The sequence below is a fragment of the Phalacrocorax aristotelis genome, chromosome 1 (assembly GCF_949628215.1).
Source record: "Phalacrocorax aristotelis chromosome 1, bGulAri2.1, whole genome shotgun sequence".
In the NCBI taxonomy this organism is placed as follows: Eukaryota; Metazoa; Chordata; class Aves; order Suliformes; family Phalacrocoracidae; genus Phalacrocorax; species Phalacrocorax aristotelis.
In genome coordinates this window covers 86921690-86947007 of record NC_134276.1, presented here as the reverse complement: position 1 = coordinate 86947007, position 25318 = coordinate 86921690, and the positions used below count along the sequence as shown (strand labels likewise).

The 25318-nt window shown below is 36.0% G+C and overlaps 1 protein-coding gene across 2 annotated transcripts in view; it reads left to right on the top strand.

The window, feature by feature from the left end:
- Positions 1-24736, top strand: part of RPS6KA3 (ribosomal protein S6 kinase A3) — a 79848-nt gene extending 55112 nt beyond the window's left edge. Inside the window, exons 11-22 of one of the 2 annotated variants that reach the window (XM_075096746.1) lie at positions 2354-2442; positions 2691-2755; positions 2852-2954; positions 3751-3875; positions 5893-6015; positions 7772-7861; positions 12128-12286; positions 15751-15912; positions 16103-16179; positions 17113-17230; positions 19311-19451; positions 20617-24736. In XM_075096746.1, the coding sequence (XP_074952847.1) occupies positions 2354-2442; positions 2691-2755; positions 2852-2954; positions 3751-3875; positions 5893-6015; positions 7772-7861; positions 12128-12286; positions 15751-15912; positions 16103-16179; positions 17113-17230; positions 19311-19451; positions 20617-20739 (1375 nt within the window). In that variant the 3' untranslated portion in view covers positions 20740-24736. Of the gene's footprint in view, positions 1-2353; positions 2443-2690; positions 2756-2851; positions 2955-3750; positions 3876-5889; positions 6016-7771; positions 7862-12127; positions 12287-15750; positions 15913-16102; positions 16180-17112; positions 17231-19310; positions 19452-20616 lie in introns of both variants that reach the window. The other variant, XM_075096739.1, reaches the window with a different exon arrangement.
- Positions 24737-25318: the final 582 nt, after the last annotated feature.

Genomic DNA, 25318 nt, shown 5'->3' with positions numbered 1-25318 from the left:
ACTTCTTTCTTTTCTCACCCTATAGTCTTTGTAATTCTTATTAGTTTCAGAGCTGCACAAAAAATGTGGTGTGAAGTAAAGAAATTTTACCTCTCTTTAATGTTCTATCCACTTATGGTTATTGCATACATATAAATTTATTTTGCTGTTGGTTGGTAATATGAACAGCTGCAAAGCAGAAGATATTTTAAAGTCTTTTCTGATAACTTCACATTTTTTGTCTGGCCCCATAAGAACGGCAGTCTGTTTTCTTTTTTATTTTCTGTATACTAGTAAATGTACTGTATTTCTCCATTTTTTTTTTTTTCACAAAAATGTTTAAAATTGACAGGTGTGCATACAAATTCATATTTTCATAGTGTATCACTTCAGAGGGTAAAAAAAGCAATGTATCTTTTCCTGAAAATCCACAGAAAATGTGTTCTTCTTACAACACATGTTCTCCTGGGCTCTTTATTTCTCAGAACATTACCAAGACAAGTTTTTGTTTTTTCTTGTGTGTTTTACCTAAAACTGAGAAACTCTGCAATTTGAAGAAATCATAGTTTGCAGCAATAAAGCTAACTTTTTTAAAAGCATCTTTTCTGCTTTACTGAGGAGGTATGCCTTCATATAAAACTTTGTTCATCAGGAATGTCAGAAAAAAATTGCTGTCACTCATGTAGGTATATAACCTAGGACCTCTGAAGACCTGGTGATTGCATTTTTTTCTTCTGCTGTGCCACATGGCCAGTAACAGATTTTTGTGAAAGGTGCTGCTTTGTGATAGAAAGGCAGCAATGACAGTCTTAATCTCTCTGGTTTGCACAGGGACCTTCAGTTCACTCTACTCAAGGACTGCAGTACGTACCAGTCCTCTAGAATTTCTTCCGCATATTTTGTCACTTCTACATAAGATTAATTGCAGTTATGTCTTTGGCCTGGTTTTAGATTTTTCTAAGCAGTTGACCTCTCATGCTGAACCTCTAGGGCTGCATCCTACTTCTGGAGCTGTTTTTGATTATAATAGGACAAAGATTTCCACCCACTCCAACACAGTCCTATCATATTTACTTGCCTGTTCTCTGTCCTTCAGAAACATTGTAAATGATACCATTGTGCTACAGCAGACAATGTGTTCCTTGCTTCCTTACAGCGTAGCTCTCTGATACTTGGCTGCGAGCAGAAATGACATCAAGTGAATGTGCAATGAAATCACTGCATATAAAGTGCACGAGTAAGAATTCAGCTGCTAGTGGTGCACGGCAGTCAGGGAAGCGTTGGATGGCCCACTGCCTATTCCTCAGCTCAGCTGGTGGTCTTGATCTGTAGTATGTTATTGAAGAGCCCAAAGGTAGCAAAGTTTTTTCAGACTTCCTCCCCGCCCCCTGCCCAGGCTCCCTTAATACAGAAGAGAATGGAAAATGTAGTAAATCCTTGGTTTAAAGTAGTGAATAAGGAATCAATGGCAACATGTATGCACTTGCTGAAATGACAGGGATGGAAGATAAGGCAAATCATGTCTTCTGCTTGAAACATAAAAAAAGGTTGTTCAACCTGCAGCTTGTATTTTTCTGTGGCAATCCATGACACAAGAGATGGGAAGGAGGGAATTGATCTATCCTTACCATTATCATGGTCATAATAAAAAATCTATCCTTACTATTATCATGGTCATAGTAACAGTGCAGGATGGAGGCTGAACATTAAATGGGGAGGAGAAAAATATGGTGAGGAGTACAAAACTAAATGACTGAACTACAAAAACCCAAATCTAAAGATTCAAGACTGGCAAGTTGGAAAGTAGTAAAAAAAAAAGGAAGGAGTGATATTTTTCTATTTTTTTAACCTGCTAATCTTGCGCAATCTGTCTTACCTTAATTCCATTTCATTCTTCTAGCTTAGGCTTCCTGTTTTGCTTGGGTGTTCTTGGTGTATGTCTTACTGTGATAGTTTTCTTACCCCTTCTAAAATGTCTCTTCTCTTGCTGTCAGAATGGATTTGCTTGTTTGATGTCATTTGGTAATAACTGGACTTAGAAGTGGATCAAAACATATTACAAAAATTTACAAGTTTGTAAACTGTTATCCTGTACTTATTCATTTCTACATTCTTTTTTGCCACCTCTTCCTCTACTTAAGTTCCTGAGTCATTACTGAAAAAAATATTATACTACTCAAAACAGAAGAAAATTTGAAATTACAAGTTTACATGACTGACAGCACTTTTGCTCTGTTTCTGATGTTTGAAGGCAATTTCTCAGTGATACGATTTTGTTTGATATGGATTTGTTGAATGACAAAGGACAGGGGGAATGCAGAGTTAATTCTTACCTAAATATGCTTGTATGCTATTAATTATTTTTGTTCTATAGGGCCAAACTTGGAATGCCCCAGTTCTTGAGTCCTGAAGCCCAGAGTCTTCTGCGAATGCTCTTCAAAAGAAACCCAGCAAACAGATTAGGTAAAGTGTTTAGTGGAATATTTTAAATTGGATCATAATATTGATAACGTCAATGATCATCAGACTGATTAATAAGTTTACAGTTTCTTGTGTAAAATAGGAACATAGTTTGCCTGTTTGCTCTTCTAATGATCAACAAAATACATATTTCTGAAATGAATGTAGAAGAAATGAGAAATATAATTTTGCTAGTCGTTCTTTTGACCAAGAAGAAAATAATCCATAGACATTTTTCTTCCTTATAAAAGGAGCAGGTCCAGATGGAGTCGAAGAAATTAAGAGGCATGCATTCTTCTCCAAAATAGATTGGAATGTGAGTATCTAATTCAAAAATAATTTCATAAACTTCTTAGTTGTGTTTCATGGTGCCGTGTAACTTAATTCACTCTGGCCTATACCCTCTTTTCAGAAATTGTACAGGAGAGAAATTCATCCCCCTTTTAAACCTGCAACTGGCAGACCTGAAGATACGTTTTATTTTGACCCCGAGTTTACAGCAAAAACTCCAAAAGGTAAAAAGAGAAGAATTGAACAATTTACCTCTTCAAAAATTAGAAACATTGTTTCTGTTCAGGTTATGTGAAGTGTCTTGTTCTTCCAGGTGTTGCTGGGTTAAATAAATGCTCAAAAACAAGTATTAGATGGTTCATAAAAGTTTTTGTGGTCTTTGTTATAAATATATCACAAGGGACTACTGAGTTGTCCTATGTTAAAAATAATTATCAGCAACAAAACATACACAAGTTAAAGTTTACTTTTTTAAATTCAAAAAGATTATCTGTGTCTGTCTCTCTTTAAAGGCGAGATCCTATGGCTTCATTTAATTCATGATGGTGACTCTACGTACTGTGTATATGTGGAAACTTAGTAATTTCAGACTTTGGGTGGCAAAGTTGCTGTTTCAGTGCAATCTGTCTCTGCATAGTTTTACACTGATCCATTCAAAATAGGAAAAATTTTTGTCTTTACGAATTTAGGGTGTTACCAAAATTCTAGTATTTCTCCTCCATAAATATAACATAAATATGCTGCTATATGTAAATATTTTCTGCAAAGTACTGGTTTTTGTATAATAAAATGTTGTCTGACAGTAATATATTTGTAGTGAGTGATTATCAGTTGTTTCTAGATGGTATATGCAAAACAATTCAGTAATTATTTGTATTTTGATCCTCAGAAACACTTTCTGCAAATTCCAGGTTCTGTGTAATTTACAGAATAAAGCTGTAGTTTGCTCCTCAGAATAGACATAACCTCATCCGTACATTTTAAAAGCTCTGCTTGTAAGTAGATGATGTGTTGTTTCAGATTCACCTGGTATCCCACCCAGTGCTAATGCCCATCAACTTTTTCGGGGATTTAGTTTTGTAGCTATTGCATCAGATGATGAAAGCCAAGCAATGCAGACAGTTGGAGTGCATTCAATTGTCCAGGTGAGTACATCTGCTTTAAAAAAACCCAAAGACAGCCAATAAAGCATCATTGCTGTCTCTTCACAGAGGCATTGTTTCCTTCATCACAGAATGAAGTACTGTGACAAAGTCGTTATCAGCTTTATACAAGAAAAGTAAAGATCGGATTATTTTATCCAAACAATACCTCTGAAGGTGCAGGACCTGTTTCATTACTGAGCAGCCACAGCTGTGAATAGGCTTCAACCCTTAAATGAAAATATTCTACCATCTGCACCGTAATAACTCTTTAATATCAAGCCATAATTATGGAGGGGGTGGAGGGGAATAACAGACATCTTGATCTTTTTCCCCCTATGCATGAAAATATCAGTTGATTCCTACAATGCGGTACAACTGTGAATTTCATCTGGATATTTTGGACTGCTGTGTTTTTTGGAACCCATAACCCAGGACATATTCCATCCCTCCCAAGCCACTTTAAGTTAACGTGCTAATCTGTGATATTTTGTGACTAATTTCAGTGTGTCATACAAGTCAACATTACAGTACACACACAACCTTTGGCTTCCTAGCAGTATTAGAATTGCTTCAATACAGTCTCCTGTATTAGTAAGTGTTAGGTTGTCACTTTTAATAGCCTGCTATTCTTACATATTCTATTACTGCCAGTTCTGCTTAGTTTTGGACAACAAAGCTTTGCTTAGGTGCAATTTTTGCATGAGGCAAGACAGGTGGGCCTCATGCTAGAATGGGGAGAGGCATGCCTTGCCTCTCTCTGAGGCTGAGGTCATTCTAAAAGCATGCTTCAGCACTGGAGAGTTTGCAACCAGCGGGGGAAAAAAGCAGATGCATGAACGGGAAAGAAAGCTGGAAGACCTCTGAAAAAATTGTATTCCTACCTTCTCTTTCTGCTTTTAATAATTCAAATTACTGAGGGAGACGGAGTCATGAAAACCAATGGGTGATCTAAATTGTGTTTAAAATTTCTTATTGGCATATAGGTAGGAATAAAAAAGCATGCTGTATGATTGGGTTTATTTATATTTTCACTGCAAGGATATTTTGCAAATGTCTGAGAATTTTTAAAAACCAGTTTATTCAGAACATGAATAGCTCTTGTATTTCTTTAATCTTCTTACTATGTCTAGAATAGTCATAACGTGCTTGTTTATATGCATTACTTGTTTCATGTGTAATAAGCCATTAAATTTCCAGGGGTTTTAGACCCTTTTTTACTCTAAAGAAGCTGTCTGATTTGGTATACCCATCAGAATGACTTCTGGTCCTGAAGTATTGCTAAAAGTTTCTACAAGCTTTTCTGTGCTCCTTTTCCCACATAGTTTTGTGGATTAAATTCTTTCTCTTTGTATATGGTTTCCTTCTCTTGTAAAAGTCTGTTTCTCTGCTGCCTTTCCTCTGTGCCCCTCAACCGCTTCCTCACTCCTATTTCCTCTTTTCTGTGCTGCAGGATGCCCAGATGGTTTCCTGCAAATGCTTTGCATCCTTTGCACAAACTCCTTATACTAGAACACCATTTCCTTCCATTACAAGAGTGAACACTTGTCCTTCTTTCAGCTTTTTATTTCTGTGAAAGGATTTTTGACTGCCATTCCATGCAATTTCCAGCTAATCTGATTCTATTCAGTATGTCTGAATTTTCCAGCTGGCATTCATCTACTCATATAATAGAAACAGTGATGATTTTTACCATTATTTTATCGCTATTTTATTATGTGATCTTCTGATCTTCTTTGTTTTGGAGATTCTATCTTTAAATTAATAAAATAGTACCCAGAAACATCGTGTTGTCAGTGTCTAAAACACAGCGTGCGTTATTTACAATGTCTCTAATGTGTAATTTGTCTCATACTAATATCAAACAGAAGGTAGTGGCTGGTTAGACCAGTTTGACCTAGTATAGGCATCAGTTTAAAATTCGAAGCAAATCAGTAGGAATTAAAAAACTTACTTTTAATATAATGGTCAGTTATATGTTTAGAATATTCATCAATTGATAATGTTATTTTGGTAGCAGTTGCACAGGAACAGCATTCAGTTTACTGATGGATATGAAGTAAAGGAAGATATTGGAGTTGGGTCTTACTCTATCTGCAAGAGATGTATTCATAAAGCTTCAAACATGGAATATGCTGTAAAGGTAATTACTTTGCTATAAAACACACCAACTGTTTTCAGGTTTTAGCACTGTAGACACTGGGCATCATTAAGTTGTTTGCCATAAAGAGCATAGCAAATTAAGATAATTTTCTGAATATAAAAAGATTTTAGGTGCAAATGTGAATTATATTAATCAACCAAATAGAATATTTACTGACAGATATTTGTATAGAATTGCTCTGGGTTTTGGTACCTATATGCTGGTTTGTGTGGTGAAAATCAACCTTCAGTCTTTGAAACACCTATGTAATTACAGTAAAACTGATGGGGGTTACATGACTGCTTCTAGACGGAAATGTACTATCAAAAGCTTATGAGACTTTCCATCGTTTTTTAAAAACGTGATTGATTGCTTTTATTTAAACGCAGTTATATATAGGTTTTTTGCTTCCAAAGTAGATTCATAAGTTGTCGGATAGCTAGGAGTTCATAACAGTGCTTCATTCTGGTATACATTCAGAATAAAATTCAGCTCTTTTTGTTTGCTGGTTTTTAACAGGGTTTCTAATGTTGTTTTTATGTTATTCTATCAGGCTTTCTAGCACTTCTTTGAAGGCATTAAATTCATAGTTGAAATCAGTAGAATTCCCAGAAGTGGAATGATAAGGGTTTTTTTTGTCTTTCTGTGTAACACTGTGGAGCTGAATGGTTACTACAGAAGCAGGAGTACAGTTTAGCAGGCTTTAAAAGAAAAAAATTAAATCCTGTTCTCTTTTTGAATTGTTGAACAGTTTACTACTCAAATATATAAAATGTGATGATAAATGAAGTATGTTTTGCTGTATCCTTGTACATAGTTTGTCTACTGGAAACCCTCCAATTTCAGTTTGGTAGTTACGTACTTGTCGTCATTCTGGCCTGTGCTTGCAATTTGAAGTAATTTCTTGAAACTGGGAGAAAGTACTGGCACAGCTGTTAATTCTCTAAGCCGAAACACTTATTGTGAGGATTGCCTTGCTTTTGTGCTCCCTCTGTTGTGGCTTTCTTTTCCCCCTCAAGGAATCATGAAAAAAGAATAAGGTGATCAGTGTCCAATGTGTCAGGATAATGCTGGTAGCAGTAAGGGCATTGGGATGTGAAGAGGAAGAAGGGGTAAGACAGAGACAGAGAAGACATCAGAGGAAATTCTACAGTTTAGGAGGAGACCAAAAAAAAGAAGAATACGTTTTTAAGTAGGGCAAAATAATGTTTTGCTTGTTTGCACAGGGAGAACTTCAGAGCCTGATAGCAAGCCTCCAGAGATTCAACTGAACTTTGATGATAGAATGCTTCCTGAATTAACTCTGAGAAATTTTTTTTTTCTTGGTTTTGATTCCCTTACTCTCCTGCTTTGTCTTTTGCTGCACTAAATATTTATTTGAGACTAGCTCAGTGAAAATCAGTCATTAGAATCATCAAACCAGTTATGTCAAATTAGGAACTTCCTATTTTATTAAAAGGTGGGCAACTGAAGTCTTATCTACTAAACAGCCTTACATTATTTATCACAGCCTAAGGGATCTGATCACTTATCCTCCAAAATTGTTTTCAACTGAGAGATTTTTCCATGTTTTTCCAACAGTTTTTGCTTTACCTCGCTGTTCCAATTTAACAAACATTGTTTTGGTTATAATCCCTGCCCTTTACCAACAACAGTAAATATTGCTTATCTGTTTATGCTAGAAAGCACACCAAAGTGTTACACTATATAATATTCACAAAAAGAGTTATGCCTATGTGTTTATTTGCTCTTATAGATCATTGACAAGAGTAAAAGAGATCCAACAGAGGAGATTGAAATCCTACTGCGCTATGGGCAGCATCCAAATATTATTACTCTAAAAGATGTAAGTAGTGTGGTAAAGACATCCTTTAGTGTATTATAATTGCATATCCCTTTCTAATTAGAGAGATTGCAAACTACATATTTTAGACTTATGATCATGTTTTCCGGTATATAAAAATAAAATAATGTTGTAATGCAGTTCATTCAGGAATATGCAATTTTTAACTGAGATGTCTCATCATCTTTACAGATGTTCATATTTTGGCACAGCATAATCCTAAGCAGTCAAATAATTCCTCCTTTGTAAATCCTAGCACAGGAGTAATTCATTTAACGTTGGCTGTATTTTTAAAGGAACAAGCAAGTTTTTGATTGCTTAGTTAACTTTGAATCTACTTTTGTTTACATTAGTCAAAAGCCATTTTAAAGCACGTAACTGAGAACTCACTGTTAGCACAACACCCAAAGTAATTTTCATGAACAGTAACAAGTATTAGTTGGTAGTGGACAAAATCTTTTCATATCCATGGTCATCACTTTTCTTTACCTAGTGTCTTTATCTGGTCCTTGTATGGAAGATTATCTAGCTTTATTTTCCCCCCTTGTATTATTTGCCCTGACCATGGAAACACTTTGACCATAAAAAGCGAAGAATAACATAAGCTGGGAGGTAGAGGTTTTTCATAGTGATCACTAGATTCTGATGATCTAACAGAAAAAGAATATTCCCTTTCTGTACTTGATTATGTATTAAAGAGGATTAAAATTTAAAAAGGTGTATGCTTAATGACTGACTTAGTCTGCAAGAAAGTATTCTGGTCCCCCAAACCAAACCTCAAGCAAAACAACTAACCATTTCCAGGAAGCTGAGCTTAACTGTAGGGAGATAATTAAACAGTAGCTTGTAAATACCGTGGAGATGAGTACTAGAGAATTCTGCCTGCAGTTCTTCTCCTACTGTACTCTCTCTTCACTTTATCAGTATAGTGTACTTTGGCAACTGGGAGAACAAAATCAGTCAGATATACAAGGGAGCCCACCATGGAGCTTACCTTATTGGAAGCTAGATATCGTAATTACAGTCCCACTTTCTGTTTGTTCTACTTCATGTGGTTAGACAGTAAAGCTACCTGAAAGCTACTTGTGCTAACATAGAACCTGCATCAGCATCCACATAGTATTTAGTGCTGCATGCTAGGTTTATGTGTTACTTTAATTAGGAATAGAGGTTATGCTATTCAAGCAGGAAAACAAACACAAAGAATGTGAGTGCTTACCTCAACTTCAGCATTATGAGTATTTTACACTGAAAGCAGAGAAACCCAGGCAGCCCTGAAAAGTTGCCACATACGCCGAATCATTTTACTTTGTAATTAATTCGTCGTTATCATCATCAGTCATCTTCCAGCTCGAGCTATATTTCATTCACACCAACAGTAATCTGCAAATAGCAAAAGGGGACCCAAAAAAAAAAGCCTTAAGTCCACAGAGGAAGAGGGGAAGACAGACAGTAGGCTGTATTTCTCACTTATTTCCACTCAGATCAGAAAGAGTTTATGGAAGCATGTCCAGCATAAGGAAAGACATAGAAGATTCATATGTAATAGAAACTTTTATAATACCCACTACTGTAAGAAAATTTAATATTGTTTTAAGATTTCATTGTCCTAATACAGATGCATGGGGTGGATTGCTTGCATATCCCACAACATGATGGTGTGCTATTACACCTGTCAGAGGAAAGAATAAGGAGTATTTGGCCTTCAGGCCTCAAACTCAGGAAGAGCACCATGAATTACTATACAAATAAAACTCAGTGTTGATTTAATTCATTTTTTCATTCAGTTCCACACCAAAATGTAAATGTTTCTATTCTGAAACACCAAAATAAAATGTTTCGGCATTTAAGGTCATGCCTTTTGGAAATTATTATTCTGCAAGAAATAATTTATTTCTTTTCTTGTATTTCAAGAATAAATGCAATGATATTTGAATTTAACTCAGGATGGAAATTTTCATTCTTGCCTGGCCTTTTTTATGTGGTTTAATTCTGTGGGCGTTTGAATTGAAACAATGGATATTCAGAACACCAAATTCTTTCTGCAATGCAGAGTCCTCTGGGGTTTTTCCTTCTGATTGTTATCAGTGGTCTTTTTTCAGTTCCACAGTATATAAACAAAAGAAGGAGCTATATTGTGCTAAATTAGATGTCCTTTTTATCCAGTATCCTGCCTCTGACAGTGGCCATTAGTGGATGCCTAGGAAACAGTGTAAGAATGGAGGAAGCACACAGCTCCCAACAAACCATTACCTAGAAACTTCCTGTGGCAGACCATTATATGTATTTTACCCTCTTTTACCTATTAGTTACTGTTCTGTAACAGAACTTTTGTCTGAGTTATTTAAAGCATTAGCTGAAGAATATTTTCAGAAGCTTTTTAGAAACCCAAATACAGTATATCCAGTCTCCCTGTCCAAGTGCTTATTTATGAGTTTAAAAAAAAAAAAACAAACAAACTCCTGATATGTATGTGAAATCTTGTTTCACTTTGCAAAAACCCTGTTCTCTTTCTCCATTACATGATATTTGGTTCATGTGCCTGCATCTGTTTCTCGCTGTAGTTTCTTCCAGTTTGCCTGGTAGAGAAGACATACTAACTGGTCTTTGGCATGAGTCAGGAGTTCATTTTAAAAATCAGCATCCCATTTATGATCTCAGCATAATACTGTGCACCTAACTGTGAAGAAAACTTTGGAAGTTATTTATTCAGTGCAAATAACTCCCAGGATCAGACAACTAAATTGATAATAGCATTAGTGAAAACAGGATGAGGGGAATGATTTGTTTGGGGTGAGTGGGGGGTTTGGTTGGTGGGTTTGGGTTTTTTTGCAGGCAGACAGGACCAGCAAGGTGTAGCATATAAAATAGTAACCAAATGCAAATTTTGTTTGAATGTCCCCTGTAGTACTGAGATGTGTGTGCTTCATAGTGTCAAATGAAATAAGCCTAGTTCATCATGTTATACCAGGATTAGAGGGAGCATGCCTATTTTAAAAAATATTTAAAAATCTAAAATGCCAGTTTACTAGCTAGAATTATATAATTCTATTCTTTAATACTGTGTAATAGTCTTAATACACACACATTCAGGTGTTCAGTCATTTGTATTTCATGGGTGAAAAGTTACTGTTAAATGAGAACATAGAAAACCATCACGACTCCTTAAGGTCATAAGCTTGTAAAGCCTGCAGAATTATTTCCTTAACACTCTTCCTCTTCTTTTAATTTGGTGAGAAAATAATCCTTTTAGCATAGTTAAGAGCAGAAAAATTTCTAAGATCATAAATTTAGTAGCCTGTATTTCCCAGGTAGCTTAAGACAAGGAAATTGGGATGAAAACTTTTTTTTTAAATTTAGCTGATATCTATTCCTAAATTTATTTCACTACAACTCAAGATAGTTGTTTTTACTTAAACACGCATATTACAGAAGAGAACGGTTCCAACATCACTGTAAAAATAGGTTGAAATAAAAATAGGGAACAGAGCCTGTAAAAGATTTCACTAAAGCAGAAACCAGTTTCTGAGTTACAACCCCAAGAAAGTGCAACTGAAATGACATGCTTAAATGTTTTGGTTATAGTTCAGTCTGTAGTGCCTCCTGGTGGTAATATAAATAATTCTCAACTCTTGTTTCTCTAGATGTTAAAAGCCATGCAAAAATTAAGCTGTCTTCCATAACTAGAAGTAAGGGCTAAAATATATGTGTTTTATTAATTTTAAACTGTGGTGTAGGCTTTAGCTGCAGAGTAATATATAAGTTGTAGGGTTTTATCATAGCAGCTGTGTATACATTGACTTCACTGTTCACAGAGAGAAGATGAACTTATGTTTTATCTTTTTTTAATGTTTGTTCAGTTGTAATGATCTGTTTGTAAATTTGTTCAATGACTGCTTCTAGAATTAGCTCTGGTTTTGCCTTAATTAGACTAGTTTCTGTTTATCACTACTTAATTTCTCCCATGTTTAGCTTGATTTGTTTCAGTAAAACTATACAGGGAAAACTGCATGTTATTCACCCTTCTTTTGTCTTAAACATTACACGCCAGTCTCTTTGTGTTATTTCACTACTGTACCACCATTTTGTACAAGGTTTTGCATTCATTTCTGAAGATTAATAAGTTTGGATAGTGTATGGGGTGAGAAATATGGGAAAAACAGTGGAAGGAAACAGCTTGTGGACACACCTGCACTATCTCTATGCTTTCACAGGAAGACAACAGAGAATAAATATTTTGAAGTTTATCTCTTTATGTACTTCTTGCAGGTGTATGATGATGGAAAATATGTATATGTAGTAACAGAACTTATGAAAGGAGGAGAACTGCTGGATAAAATTCTTAGGCAAAAATTTTTCTCAGAACGAGAAGCTAGTGCTGTTCTATTCACAATAACAAAAACTGTTGAATATCTCCATGCGCAAGGGGTAAGTTTTCATCTCGGACAAAATCCTTATAGATGCTAATGTTCTTCTCTTTCAGCAGTATAAAGTCATGTATTTATGTTCTTCTGTGAGTTAATTATTTACCAGAAATTACTTAATTACACTGCAGCAGGAATTTGTGTTGAAATCAAAACATTCCTCATAAGGTGTGTAGATGTCCAGATAATGGAGGTGATGCAACTGTTTCTGTTGTCCTTCATGCGGTCTGTCAGCAGTTCTGTGAAATATGCAGATAATGACTAATAGAATATGAGAGTCAGTAAGCCAGGAAGAAGTGCTAGAACCAGCGCTGTTGCTTAGCCACAGGCCCTAACGTAATTCCAACCCCATCCTGTGATAGACTCTGAAAATCGAGTGTTCTCCACATATCACCGTTGTAACTTCTTCCAATTCTTGATTCTGAAGAACATGGTTTATGACTTGTAACTCCTGCGCCATAGGGTCAGGAAGTTCTAGTGGACTGTTACAAGAAAGAAAAATTAATGCTTCAGGAAATCAATCTGGAGACAGAGGAAGTAGTTCAATGGTAGAGGAGGCAAGTGTGACAATTCCATGGGAAGAATGACAAGTCCTGTTGCATTTTTAAGTAAACAAGAAAAGGGAGACAGAGAAAAAGCAGAAAGTAAGGGTGCAAGGAAAAAGACAAGTTGCTAAAGCCCAATGTTATTATCCAAGAAAAGATGCCTCAGAATGCATAGTACTCAAATTATTTTAAGAAACAAATCTGTGTGTTTGGCAATTCAGCACACGCTGTCATTTGTGTAAGCTATTATTTCAGAAAGCTTACTATCAAAGTTATCTGGTGTATCTTATTCTGTGATTCAAGGATTCCTTCAATTGCTTGCTCATGTGTGGGTTTTTATTTGAGCCCGCATACACAGGACTAGAATCCTTGGCCAGCAGCATTCATGGGAATTATGAATACACCTCATTGCCTTCTGTATGGAAATATAAATAATAGAATAACACAAAGCTTAACTTTGTTCCTTCTTACAGCCAGTGGCCAAAAAAGGCCCTGTGTCCTTGCATCAAGTAAGGGACTTTAGGGTTTTGGTTGTTTTTTTTTCCTTTAGATCTTTGTAAGTATTGGCATTTTAATTTGCATTAGATCACATGCTCTTTGGAACTTCTATATTTGGAAATTTTCAGGTCGTCTTACGTACAATTCTGCACAAAAGATGGCCATATACGTAAATAATGAGTACTTCAATAGTCTTAACTTTTGTCCAGAGGAGTCCTCCCAGTCTTCAGTGGTTTTCCCTTTTGTAGCTCCTATGGACACCAGAGGAGTGCTCGTTTGAATATGGTACTGGGTAATATCTGGTTTGACAGATTCAGAGTCTGTGTGCGGTTTCCACAACCCTTCCCAGAACAAGTTTCCTCATGGACATTCATAGGATACTTTTGAACTGAAAAATTAGTTAAGCAAGGAATGAAATCCTCTTCTCTGGGGTAAGCAATACTTCCAACTCTAAGCCAAACTATTCTAGAACAGTAGATGATTGAGAATGCTAATCGAAAACATGATGCTAAGGAATAAAGAACTGAAACATTCTGCATATTGTTTTGCTCTCTTCTGCTACTCTAAAATAAAATGTTATTTCTGTGCAAAATATCAATATAATCTAAACAATCTGACATCTTTTTAAAATTCACCTTTGGGAAAACAGCTTAACACAGGAAGATATTTTATTAATTCTTTGACATAAACACTTTGATTGCTTAGGAGTTAGAGTTTGGATTTGAACTAGACTGTTACACTTATTCTTCCTCCCACTTGAGAATTGCTTCCCCTTCTTCCAAAAAAAGTACAACTCGAGCAGACTGGTTCTAGAAACAGTCTGCCAAATCCCCAGCTCTGTGCTGCTTCCATTGCCCACCTCTTCCTGTCTTTCCCTTTTAGGATCTATTTTTAAAAAACCCCACCAACTAGAATAAAACAGTGGGTTTTTTTCTTCTGCCTCTTGGAGCAGTAAAGCATGTTTCATTCATTACTTAGGTAGATTAGAATCTTTTTTCTCTAAACACCAAAAAATGAGGGCAATCAGGAGCTGGTTCTCTCATATATTGACATCTCAAGCCAGGATACTTCCCTTAACATCTACTGTGCCAACTCAAAATCTTTTAATATAATTTTGTATATTTCATCTTACAAGGTGCTTATTTCCTTAATTTTAAGTATTAGATTTAACGAATCAGAGAATTGCAAAGTGTTTGCATGCTGAAAAAGCCTCTAATAAATAGACTGACTTGTTAAATGGCTTTACAATCTGCAGACCATCTGCAGTTTTTTACTTCTTGGTCTTTATTACTTTCCTGAAACATTGCTAGCTTTCTGGAAGAATCCATAGAGCTTTCTGACTCTGCTCATCACTTACTTGCAGGGGTTTGGGGGTATCTTCTCGTTCTAACGTGATTATGATTACCATCTTGAAATATTTCACCACAATCTTTTTCAAGAGGGAATGAGTCTTCCATTCAAATTTAACCATGAAAAGCTGTGTTTAATTAAATACATAGGACAATCAGGAGGTAAAGGCCTTCATAGTAGGTCTTTTTAAATACTTAAAAGAGGATACTTAGATCCACTCTACCTTCTTACATCAGTATATACCCTTTTCTTTACAGACAGCAAAGCCTCCAGAGACTTTAGGCTAATTTTTCTTCTGAATAAAATATAACAGGTCATCTGATTTCAGAGACTGTCCTTGCGCATTCCAGGTTTTATTAAGGCTTGTTATAACATAGCTTCAAATGAGATCAGATTCATTCTGCCAGGACTTTGGCGGCTTCTACAGTGTTTGTCAAACATTTTACATCTCAGGCCCCTGAAAAACAGCCACTTGGGAACCAGTACAGGCTTTTTTTTGATGTGCCAGTCCATTAGGAGAAAACCTCTTTGGTATTTCATTATTTTGGGGGAGAACTGTATTAGAATTCTTCCTTAATCAGGCCTGAAATGTTTGCACTGAGATTAATTCAGATTATCTGAATGAAGAGAATGGAATATAGAGGATTACTCCAGCAGTAACGAGTGCAAGGTTACGTGGCACAGTGGAGTATCAGCAGCTACAGACATGTGACTCCAAAAGATATTACTAGCCAAAGGCTCCGATTTAAAGAGCCTTGTAGGTACGCATGTTAAAATTGAAAATACATATATTCACCCATTAGAAGATGACATCTGGAACTGTCTGTACAAATACATTTGGGGGGAGTGGGATGTCCGGAGGAGGCTTTGTAGTTAGAGTTTCCAAGTTAGAATTTTAGCACTCTCGACACCACTGAGAATCAGAATCCTGCAGCTGATGTTAGAAGCTGAAGTCTCAAAACTGATTGCTGATGGGAGATTTGAAATTAAGTGGCAGAATTGATAATTTTAACAGAAAGCCTTTCCTACGTTTAGCTTATTGTATTTAGTGATTTGTTTTTGGGGTTTTTTTTAGGTTGTTCACAGAGACCTGAAGCCTAGCAATATTCTTTATGTTGATGAATCTGGTAATCCAGAATCAATTCGAATTTGTGATTTTGGCTTTGCAAAACAACTACGAGCAGAAAATGGTCTTCTGATGACTCCATGTTACACAGCAAATTTTGTTGCACCAGAGGTAAATACCAGGATAAGCTCATGAGCCTTGATGTATTTTGATGGGGTTTTCTGGCTAGATGTTTCATCCTTGTGTAACAAGGGAAGTCACTTCATAAACACTAAAAGTTTGAAATCTCACTATTTTTACGGCATAATCAAAGCATTTCTAAGCATTCTTTTTTTCAGAAAAATATATTTGTCTCACTCAGGTTTTAAAGAGGCAAGGTTATGATGCTGCATGTGACATATGGAGCCTTGGTGTTCTACTTTATACCATGCTTACCGGGTAAGGGTAATTTTAGTTTGCTTTGCTGTAGAGAAGCAAGCCAATATAAACAAAAAGAATAAAAAAAATGTAGGCCCACTGTTGAAGATGTTTCTGTTGAAACACTGATTAATCTCAGCTTGGGCTTGAGTGGCGGAAGAATATGCTTTGCCTGTAGTAGAGTCCAAGTTTGCAGGGGCCAATGTGAAAAATTCTTGTTTTTTTCATGTCTCATCTATTTTAGGTGTTTAATTTCTGCTTTATAGTTATTTGGAGTAAGAATTGGTTGTTTCATGTGAAAATGAGCTGAGTAAGCAGCATATATGTTAAAGGAAATATGTGTTGCAAATATAATTGCAATACATTGAAGCATGATTGTGGGCAAAATTCAGCCACTGGATAGTTTGAAGGGATGCAGTTAGGATATAATAAATGCATTAGAAATGCATTTATGTATGCAACAGAAATTAATTGTGTAAAAGATGATGAATAAAATTCAACACTAGTTCCACAAGTTCAAAAGACAGTTGTTATTGCACCTGCCAAATAGATTATATTTTTATGATGGATTATTCGGATTGCCACTTTGGTTAAGAGTTGACATTTTGGCATTTTAAAGTAAATTTAACAAACATATTTGTTTTTAAATATATCTCTTGGTTGTAGATATTCTGGTGGCAGCAAGAACTCTTATAGTGAAGCAAGGAAAATTGCTGCACTTCCCTCCTTCTAGTATTAAAATGGCATTTATGCTTTTTCAGACTCATCATAAAGTTTTCACACTGTAGTCAGTGCCATTGCATTTTCACGTTAAGAATAATTTCTTTTTACAGCTATTTGGCTATCTGTTGCCTATAACTATGTTGAACTTGCTGAATATTATGATCAGATATATAATAAGTCTTAAGGCCAGGTTATGGAAGTTATTAATATGGAAACTGTTTGGTTAAATAGCTACACGCCTTTTGCAAACGGTCCTGATGATACCCCAGAGGAGATTCTGGCCCGAATAGGTAGTGGAAAGTTCTCTCTCAGCGGTGGTTATTGGAATACCGTTTCAGATACAGCTAAGGCAAGTATATTTGCTTTGTCCTTTGGGGGATGAGAAATGGATTGCAACATAACATGTTCCTTATAATGTATAGGTTATATCATACACGATTGGGTGAGTGCCACCCGTTGTCGTTATTTTAAAAATAGTGGTCTGATCCCTTATGTGCCTAGAATTTTGTTTCCTACTTACGATCCTTTCATGTTTCAACAGTCATTTGCGTATAGGAAGAAAAACAGGTCTGCCTTATACTATAGTCGTTAACAAGTGTCCTTAGAAATATAGTGTTTTATCAGTATTCACGCACATGTGCAATCATCCATGATGAGAAATGCTCCAGTGAAACTTCATGTGGAAGCATGATATTCAAAAATGATAGATAGTCAAAATCAGGATAATGAAAATACTACAATAATTACCACATACGCCACTGGTTCAGGCTAGAAAAATAATTTTTCACATTCTTCTGTTTTGGGTCAGTTCTTCAGAGTTACCCAAGACAGTTTATCTCTTACTCTTTCATTAGGATTTGAGCAGTTTATTCTCTTAAGCACATTAAGAACTTGTGGTCCTTAAGGATGTCATGTCTACCTAAAAAACAAACGAAAACCCACTGAAGTATTACGCTTTCTTTTTATTGCATTTGCACAAAGTAAAAAATTTAGACAACTTAATTTTTTTAGAAGTACATTTTTTACAGCAAACAGACTCTAAACTTAAGTGTGCGATATCCTTTATGCCCCTTCTGTGTAGCTACGGTAAAGTGCTAGTTTTCAAAAAAAGTTGTTTACATATGTTGTGCTCCTTCTTGCTAATTGATTTGCGATGTGCTTTCTAATATACTCATAACTCAACCATTTTCCCACAAATCATGTCATTCATCTGACTGACAAATCAACCTGTTAAAATAACATGTTTTACAATAATGTGGTGGCATCAGCCTTTTCTTCCTGCAGTCCCATTCTGTTCAGTCGTACTCGGGAATCTAGAATGAACCAAAAACCTGTCAGCTATGAAAAAATCTTAGATTCCGTTTTAATTATACCTTTATGTTCAAAAATCTTAATTTGAATTACAAAATAAAGAATATTTTATATGAAAACGTCCAGTACTACTAATGTAACTCAAACTATCTTAAATCCAGTTGTAATCAACTGAATGTGTTTCTCCACAGGTAATTGCTTAATGTAGAAGTTATTTATGCTTTACCTTTACTGACTGACATCTAATGTCATCTATAAAATATTATGCTGCTATAAATATTTGATTTCAACATCTTGAGTATTGTATACAATTCTCATTACCATAATTTGAAAAAGATAAACTAAAAGTTGAAAAGGTGGTAGAAAAGGATGTACCAAAATAGAGGTGAAAATCTGATCAGATGTCGAAAGCCACTACCATGTAAAGAGGGTAAACAGAATATAGTGTTTCATCTCAGCAGAGTTGACTGATATGGCAGACAAAAGAGATCGTTTCACTGATAATACAAAGAAGGGAAGACTAATTCCTTTTTTTTCTCATGTGGTGATTTTATTATGGAAATCAGGAATCATTCCATTAATATGTTCTGCAGAAGTTAAAAACCAAACAAAATTAAATATCTGTTCAAGTGGTTCACAACTTAATTGTGAAGCAACTGTGGAAGGTGTTTGGGAAGGCGGGGAAAAACAAAAGTATAAGCAGCAAAATTAGTTCAGAGGGGATGAGGTAAAAATCTCTTAAGGGTACATTTTATGGCCAGCAGGAGTACTAAAATTCAACCTTCAACTTGCACAATATATTAAAAGATTGTTAGATGCTGGGGAAGTGTGCAAAGGGAAGGATCATCTCTATTTTCCTAACTGTCCCTTTGTCAGTACTCATTTCCTATGTATCTGCTATTTATCATTGTTAAAAATAAAATACCGGTATAGTGGGGCCTCTACCCCAGCCCACTGTGCATACCGTTATGTTTGTGTATCTTGCCTCACTTAACTGGATACTTTCCCGTTGTGTTACTGAACATCCATAATTAAAGATACAGTGTTTTGAACTGTAAGCTGTTTTACAGCTGAAGTTTTGCTGTTATTTGCATTGACTCTTTGTACACTATCGTCAGGACCTTGTTTCAAAAATGCTCCATGTTGACCCACATCAAAGATTGACTGCAGCCCAAGTTCTTAGTCACCCCTGGATAGTTCACTGTGACCAACTGCCTCAATACCAGCTGAACAGGCAGGATGCTCCCCATTTAGTGAAGGTAAGTAGATATTTGTTAAGCTTGCTGATCAGGCAAAATTAGTGTGGGGTTTTGGGGTTTGGTTTTTTTTCCTTTAAAAATTACTGTGGCATGTGTTTCCTCTAAATATTATTTATGTTATGACTGGCAGTTTCACTAAGCCATAAAGTGAACTTGTAATACGTAATAGGATTTCATAAGAACCCAGTCATGGAGCATAAATTTTATATATTTGAAAAATACTTTGATTTTCTTAGTCAGTCCAACAAATTCCAAACCTTACACTGGGAGGCTTAACTTCCTTAAGATACCGGCATAGAAGAAATCATTTTTCTGATAGTGAAAATGTTGTTAGGTGACTATAGGGGAGCTGAAAAACAGTTTAGCTAATTATTACAGTTTCAGGGGAGATTAATTGTCAGTGACTAAAAGAAAGCAGTATACTTCATGATCACAATATAAGCCAAAAAGAAGTCAGAAAGTCAGTGTTAATTAATATGGTATCATATTGTTCTGCAATCTGTCTGAAACACAGTCGGGTTTTGACCCTGGTAAACTCTTTCACTTTGAACAAGCAGAGAGAAATCAAAAATAATTTAATTCTACTTCTCTGTATTCCACTCTGCCTTCAATCCTACATCCAAGAATCTCTGTCGGGCAACATAAAAGGGATCTAAAGAATGTAATTAACACTGAGTCAGCTATTAGAAATTTCTAGCATCAAAAACATAAGTGGAAAGAGGGCAAAATTCTGATCCCATGGCTTACAGCTTTCTAACTTTTTTTAAAATAAATCTTCATGTGCTGAAAAATGTGGGCAATTTTAAAATATTTTGTCGCAAACTGAAGTGGTTATGTAAGTGATAAGCAGAGACAGCCCACCGATGGGGTTTCATTCCCCAACTATTTCACAAATCCTGGAGAGAGAACTTAATGTGGGTTAGGTTTTTTAAGGAAGGTAAAATTGCTTTAGACTGATCTGTAAACTATTTATTACCCAAAAAAACCCACCCACTCCAAACACTGCTGGTGTTTGAGTAATGCAGTGGTATGTTTCTGTTTTGTAGATGAAAGTAGACTGGAAGTTAAAACTTGTTCAAAATCTCTGCCACTTCGCGCTCTGTGATCTCTAATGTGTGCGTCACTCACAACGTACTCTTCTTGGTTTTTCCCCTCTGCCTCGCAGGGTGCAATGGCAGCAACTTACTCTGCTTTGAATCGTAATCAGTCACCAGTTCTGGAGCCCGTCGGCCGTTCTACTCTTGCTCAGAGGAGAGGTATAAAAAAAATTACCTCAACAGCCCTGTGAAGTGACCTCAACCAGATATTTGGTACCATGGCATAAGATGATAGCACAAATCATGGCGACAGGTAGCACATATCTGACAGATACCTGCAAGCACACTCTGTCCCAGCTGGTACCTATAATGCTGCTGCTCCTGCTGCTGCTACTGCTTTCATCTATTCTCGCTTTAAACTGTTGATGGCAAGTTACTGATCTTACTGGAGCTTCAAATGGAGTGACAAGTGGAAACACAATGAAAACGATCATGTTCACGATTGAATAAACCAGAAGAATTACGAATGATACGCCTCTGTCAAAAATACACTGAATAAAGCACTCTGCACCACATAGCATTATTTTTATAAGGAATATTTTTTGTCCCCTAAGATATTCTTTGTTACAGGTAGAGATGGACAGTTTATGTTAAGCACTTAGCTTAAACAATCTGTTTATATTAGCACTATATACTTTGTGCCATCCAACATTTTGTATGTTTTTGTAAACAGTTCATGAGCAGTACATTTCCGTGCTGTTTTCTTTAATGTATACATGCCTTGTTTTACTTAGATATTATTAATCATTTTGACAATTAAGTCTGATTAAACAGTTCACCTGGATTAATCAGTATTGTTGGACAGCTCTAAAAGAAGCCTGACTGTTAAACAGCTATTGAATGTAATACTATGAATATGTATTTCTCCTTGCCTATGTCTTTTCTACATTTCTGTGTTTTTGACGCCGCATGTCAAGCTATGAGAATCAGGATACTGTTTATAGTATTCAAAATTTAAGCAGTGGATCTCTCACCATACTATATATACATTAGGTAATATAACCCAGAGAAAAGATAGCTTGCTCTGTATCTCACTCTGTCTTTTGTTCCCCTTCCCTTTTATTCTCTCCCATCTAATCTCTGGACTCAGGAATCATTGCTAAATACTTTCTGATAGAGGACATTTTTATATTGTTTATTCTTATAATCCATTGTTAATATTTTGTCTCTATTCTGTGACTTTTGTTTAAGCTGCAAAGGATTTGCTCCACGAATGTTGGCATTATAAGAAGAAAGGCAGCATTGAAAATAAAGCAAAACATATTGTCCACTAACAAGCAGAAGCCTGCTAAAAGTAGGTTTAAACTGCGTTCATTGCAGTTGCAAAACTGATGGATCTAACGTTCTGTCAGTTATTTTCTGATCATTTTATTGACAGCCAAAGCAAAACAAAAGGAGAGTCATCTAGATCTGTCTGGCGTTAGAAGAGGGTCATCATAATTTACCCTGAAGGTAGTATTGTCCCAGTCAGGTAAAACAAAGCTGTTCAGAGTGAGTGTTCTCACTTTTCCCCAGAGAGAAGCAAGTTTGTAATGAAGGGTGAAAGACTCATTTTTAAATACTAACATAAACTTATAATACTCCTGGCCTCTTGGTGCTTTTACTAATTAAAGGCACATCTCGATGGCTAGCCATGGAAGATCAAATTGCCCACATAAGAAGGTGCACTGGAACATTTGAATTAAGTGTGGGTGCCGCGCCACCAAAATGGCATGCTACATCAACTCGTTCCAGATACGAAAACGGCTCTTGGGAATTCCAGCTTTAACAAATACGGATCTGGGTGAACAGCTTTATGTGAACAATACAATTTAAAAGCTAAAAGGTGCAATTTTGTTGCATAAAAAGGTATTTTTTTCTTCACATAGTGGTATTAAATTTCATTTATGGTCATTGATTTGCTAGTTTCCCTGACATCATCAGAGGTTTGTTGAAAGGGAGAGTCATCTTTTTGACACCACGGATCTGCTCTAAATGAATGTGTGTTCCTTCTGCCACAAGCTTTCCCAAGTTCCTTAGGGGAACTTCCATTGTTAGACTTGCAAAGGATCCCACTTGTATTGCCCTTGATCTGTTAAACATTTAATCCATCATGTAATTGTTAAGGAATTGGTTTTATGAACGTGGATTCTTAACTTACCATAGATCTCAGAAATTTGAACCCACAGCTCTTCCAAGCAATTAGCATTTTCCCCTTGGTGCTCTAGCATTGAAATTCCCTTTAGCTGTATGGATGCATCTACCCTTCCTTTAAGAAACACCTTTTAACTAGAGGCAGAAAAGGGCCATTTTAATTTTTCTTAGACAGTGTCTGCAGTTCCAGAGGAATTTAGTAAAACCTTACCTTTCAGAAAACGTGATTGCTCCCAGAGCTGAAAGTGTAAGTCAGGCTCATCAAAACCTAGAAACCATATCTTCTGGAGTGGCTTTTAAATGTGTTGATCTGAAGATTGTTGTATCTAGTCAACAAACGAGATGTAAAACCAATACCGCTGAAATAAAGGGATGGCAGTACGTGCTAGTGTGTCAATAATAGCATTGCAGTTCAGGAAGGGATTTCTCATGTGTTCCTAGTGCGTGTACATATTGGTGCCTGGCAAAGGACAGACCAAAAGGAGGAAGCGTTAAGCTGCTTTGCTATTGGCAGTATCTATGTTAAAATAATATAAAAGTACTTTCAGTAATTTTAGCCATATTTTGTAGCCCTCAGGCTCACTGGTCATTGGCCAAATAGTGAAGCAAAGTTAACTCCTACACTATATGTATCTACGTTCTCAAGTAAGCTGTTAATTTAGCCTAGACATCTAGTTTAGTTTAGATGTCGCTGCTATGTCACGTATAGCAGCATAGGATTAACTTTTCAAATGGTAATAAAACAGGGCAGCTGAGCACATGCAAACTCAAATGTTCTGAAGTCTAGATCACTTTCTAAGCCAAGCTATAAAGGGCCGGTCTATGCCAGAGGTGATTTTAAAGGCTAGACTTAAATGGTTTTATGTACCTTATCTCCTGTTTTGGATCCGTATTCACAAGTTTCATGTTTATTTTTAAGTTTTTGTAGCTGCAGTTGTTAGCAGCTATAATGAAATCCACATAATGTTTCTTGGAGTCCCAGCACCTTTCTATTAGAATGGGAGTATATATGACACACCGTGTAAATTCATTGCTGGACTGCTTGGTCTGCAAAGCATAGCAAGTGACTCTAGGATACAGAGTCATACAGGATAAAAAAGGAGAACTGCAGATACAGGTGAATTTTCTATATGTAGGCCATGTTTTTTGGGGTTTTTTAGTGTGAAATTACCACTTACTGTGCTTGAGAGCGCGAGAGAGCAGAGGGAAGAGCGTAGTTGCAATACTCATGAAATGCCATCTGTATCCAGTAAGGGCAAAGTTCTTTATTCATAATCGCTCTAACATTGAATGAAACTTATAAGGAGTTTTTAAGATAATATTTAAAACTTTTTTCTAAAGAGACAAGGGCATAAGAAAATAGATTTACGTGTCTGGGATTTTGTGTGCGTGTGTTTTGCTTTTGTAAATGTGGTGTACCAACTAAAGCTGTGCTTTTCTGTTATTGGAAGGAAAGGATTCAAAGTATGCTGGTCCTTAGTAAGCAGCAGTGGTTAATAGATGAATTTTCACTTCTGAAAATGATGTAAATGATTAGCTTTATCTTGATACTCTTGACCTAATCAAAGGGAAGGGATGTAATTATTTTGCAACCTAGTTGGGGGGGAGGGTGAGTCTACTTAAAATGTTTTTAAAAAATGACAAAATCACAGATAAAATATTTTTCTACAGTTCTATACAATCATACTTTATACTAGTTTTCTCAGCATGGCATGTAAGCGAGTCTAAGGTACTGTCCCAGGAAATCATTGGTATTGTACCTTGTTCTAGACCATTACAACAGCATCTGTTAGATGCTTGGCACTGCTGTCATAGAACTGAAACGCTAGTGAAAAATAAAAAATTTTACTGAATACTTTAAATGATTGTTTTATTCAGAGTCTGATCTAGAAATGTTCCAATCATGCTATTAATGTGTAATGAGAACTGTTCCAGATATAACTATGAACAGTTTCGGAAAGATATCATTGCTTGTACTCCTGTCTTATGGCAGGTTTTGTAGTCTTCAGAAGAAATTGAAATTTCTACTATGAATAAACTTTCAAACATCTTAAAGTGCTTTTTTTGGTTAATCATTTGTTCTGCCCAGTTACAAAAGTCATCGTTTGCTCATCGCTAACACTGCGCTACATTTGCAGCATACCAAGCGTGCGTTTCCAGCCAGAAAGTTTTTAATCACCAAGTGTTTGTCAGTTAAAGTGTCACTACATTACAGCATATTTAGTTATGTCACTATTAGTAAGGTAAACGGGGAGCCGAAGGAAGAACGCTTGTATTCGGTAGATCCTGTAGACCCTATATATGACACAGCACGACCAAAGGGCAAGAATGTTGTGCTTTAATACCCTGTAAAGACTCCAGTCGACTGTAAAATACAGCTTAAAGGGAGGCTGCTAAATAATACTTGCAATGTCTGCATCGCTCTGGTCATCGAACATGGGGGCATATTTGGTAGCTAATGAACCTTTAAATATCTGAAATATTCGAGTATATGCATAAAGTATTCTATAAAAGACACGCCCATGTGTTTCAGCATCTCGAGCAACTTAGAAGCTTGCAAGGGTAATGCTTTTTAGCCTTACACCTTGCAAAAGATGGAAGATTTTTTTAAAGTTTGCACAGTCTACGTAACAATAA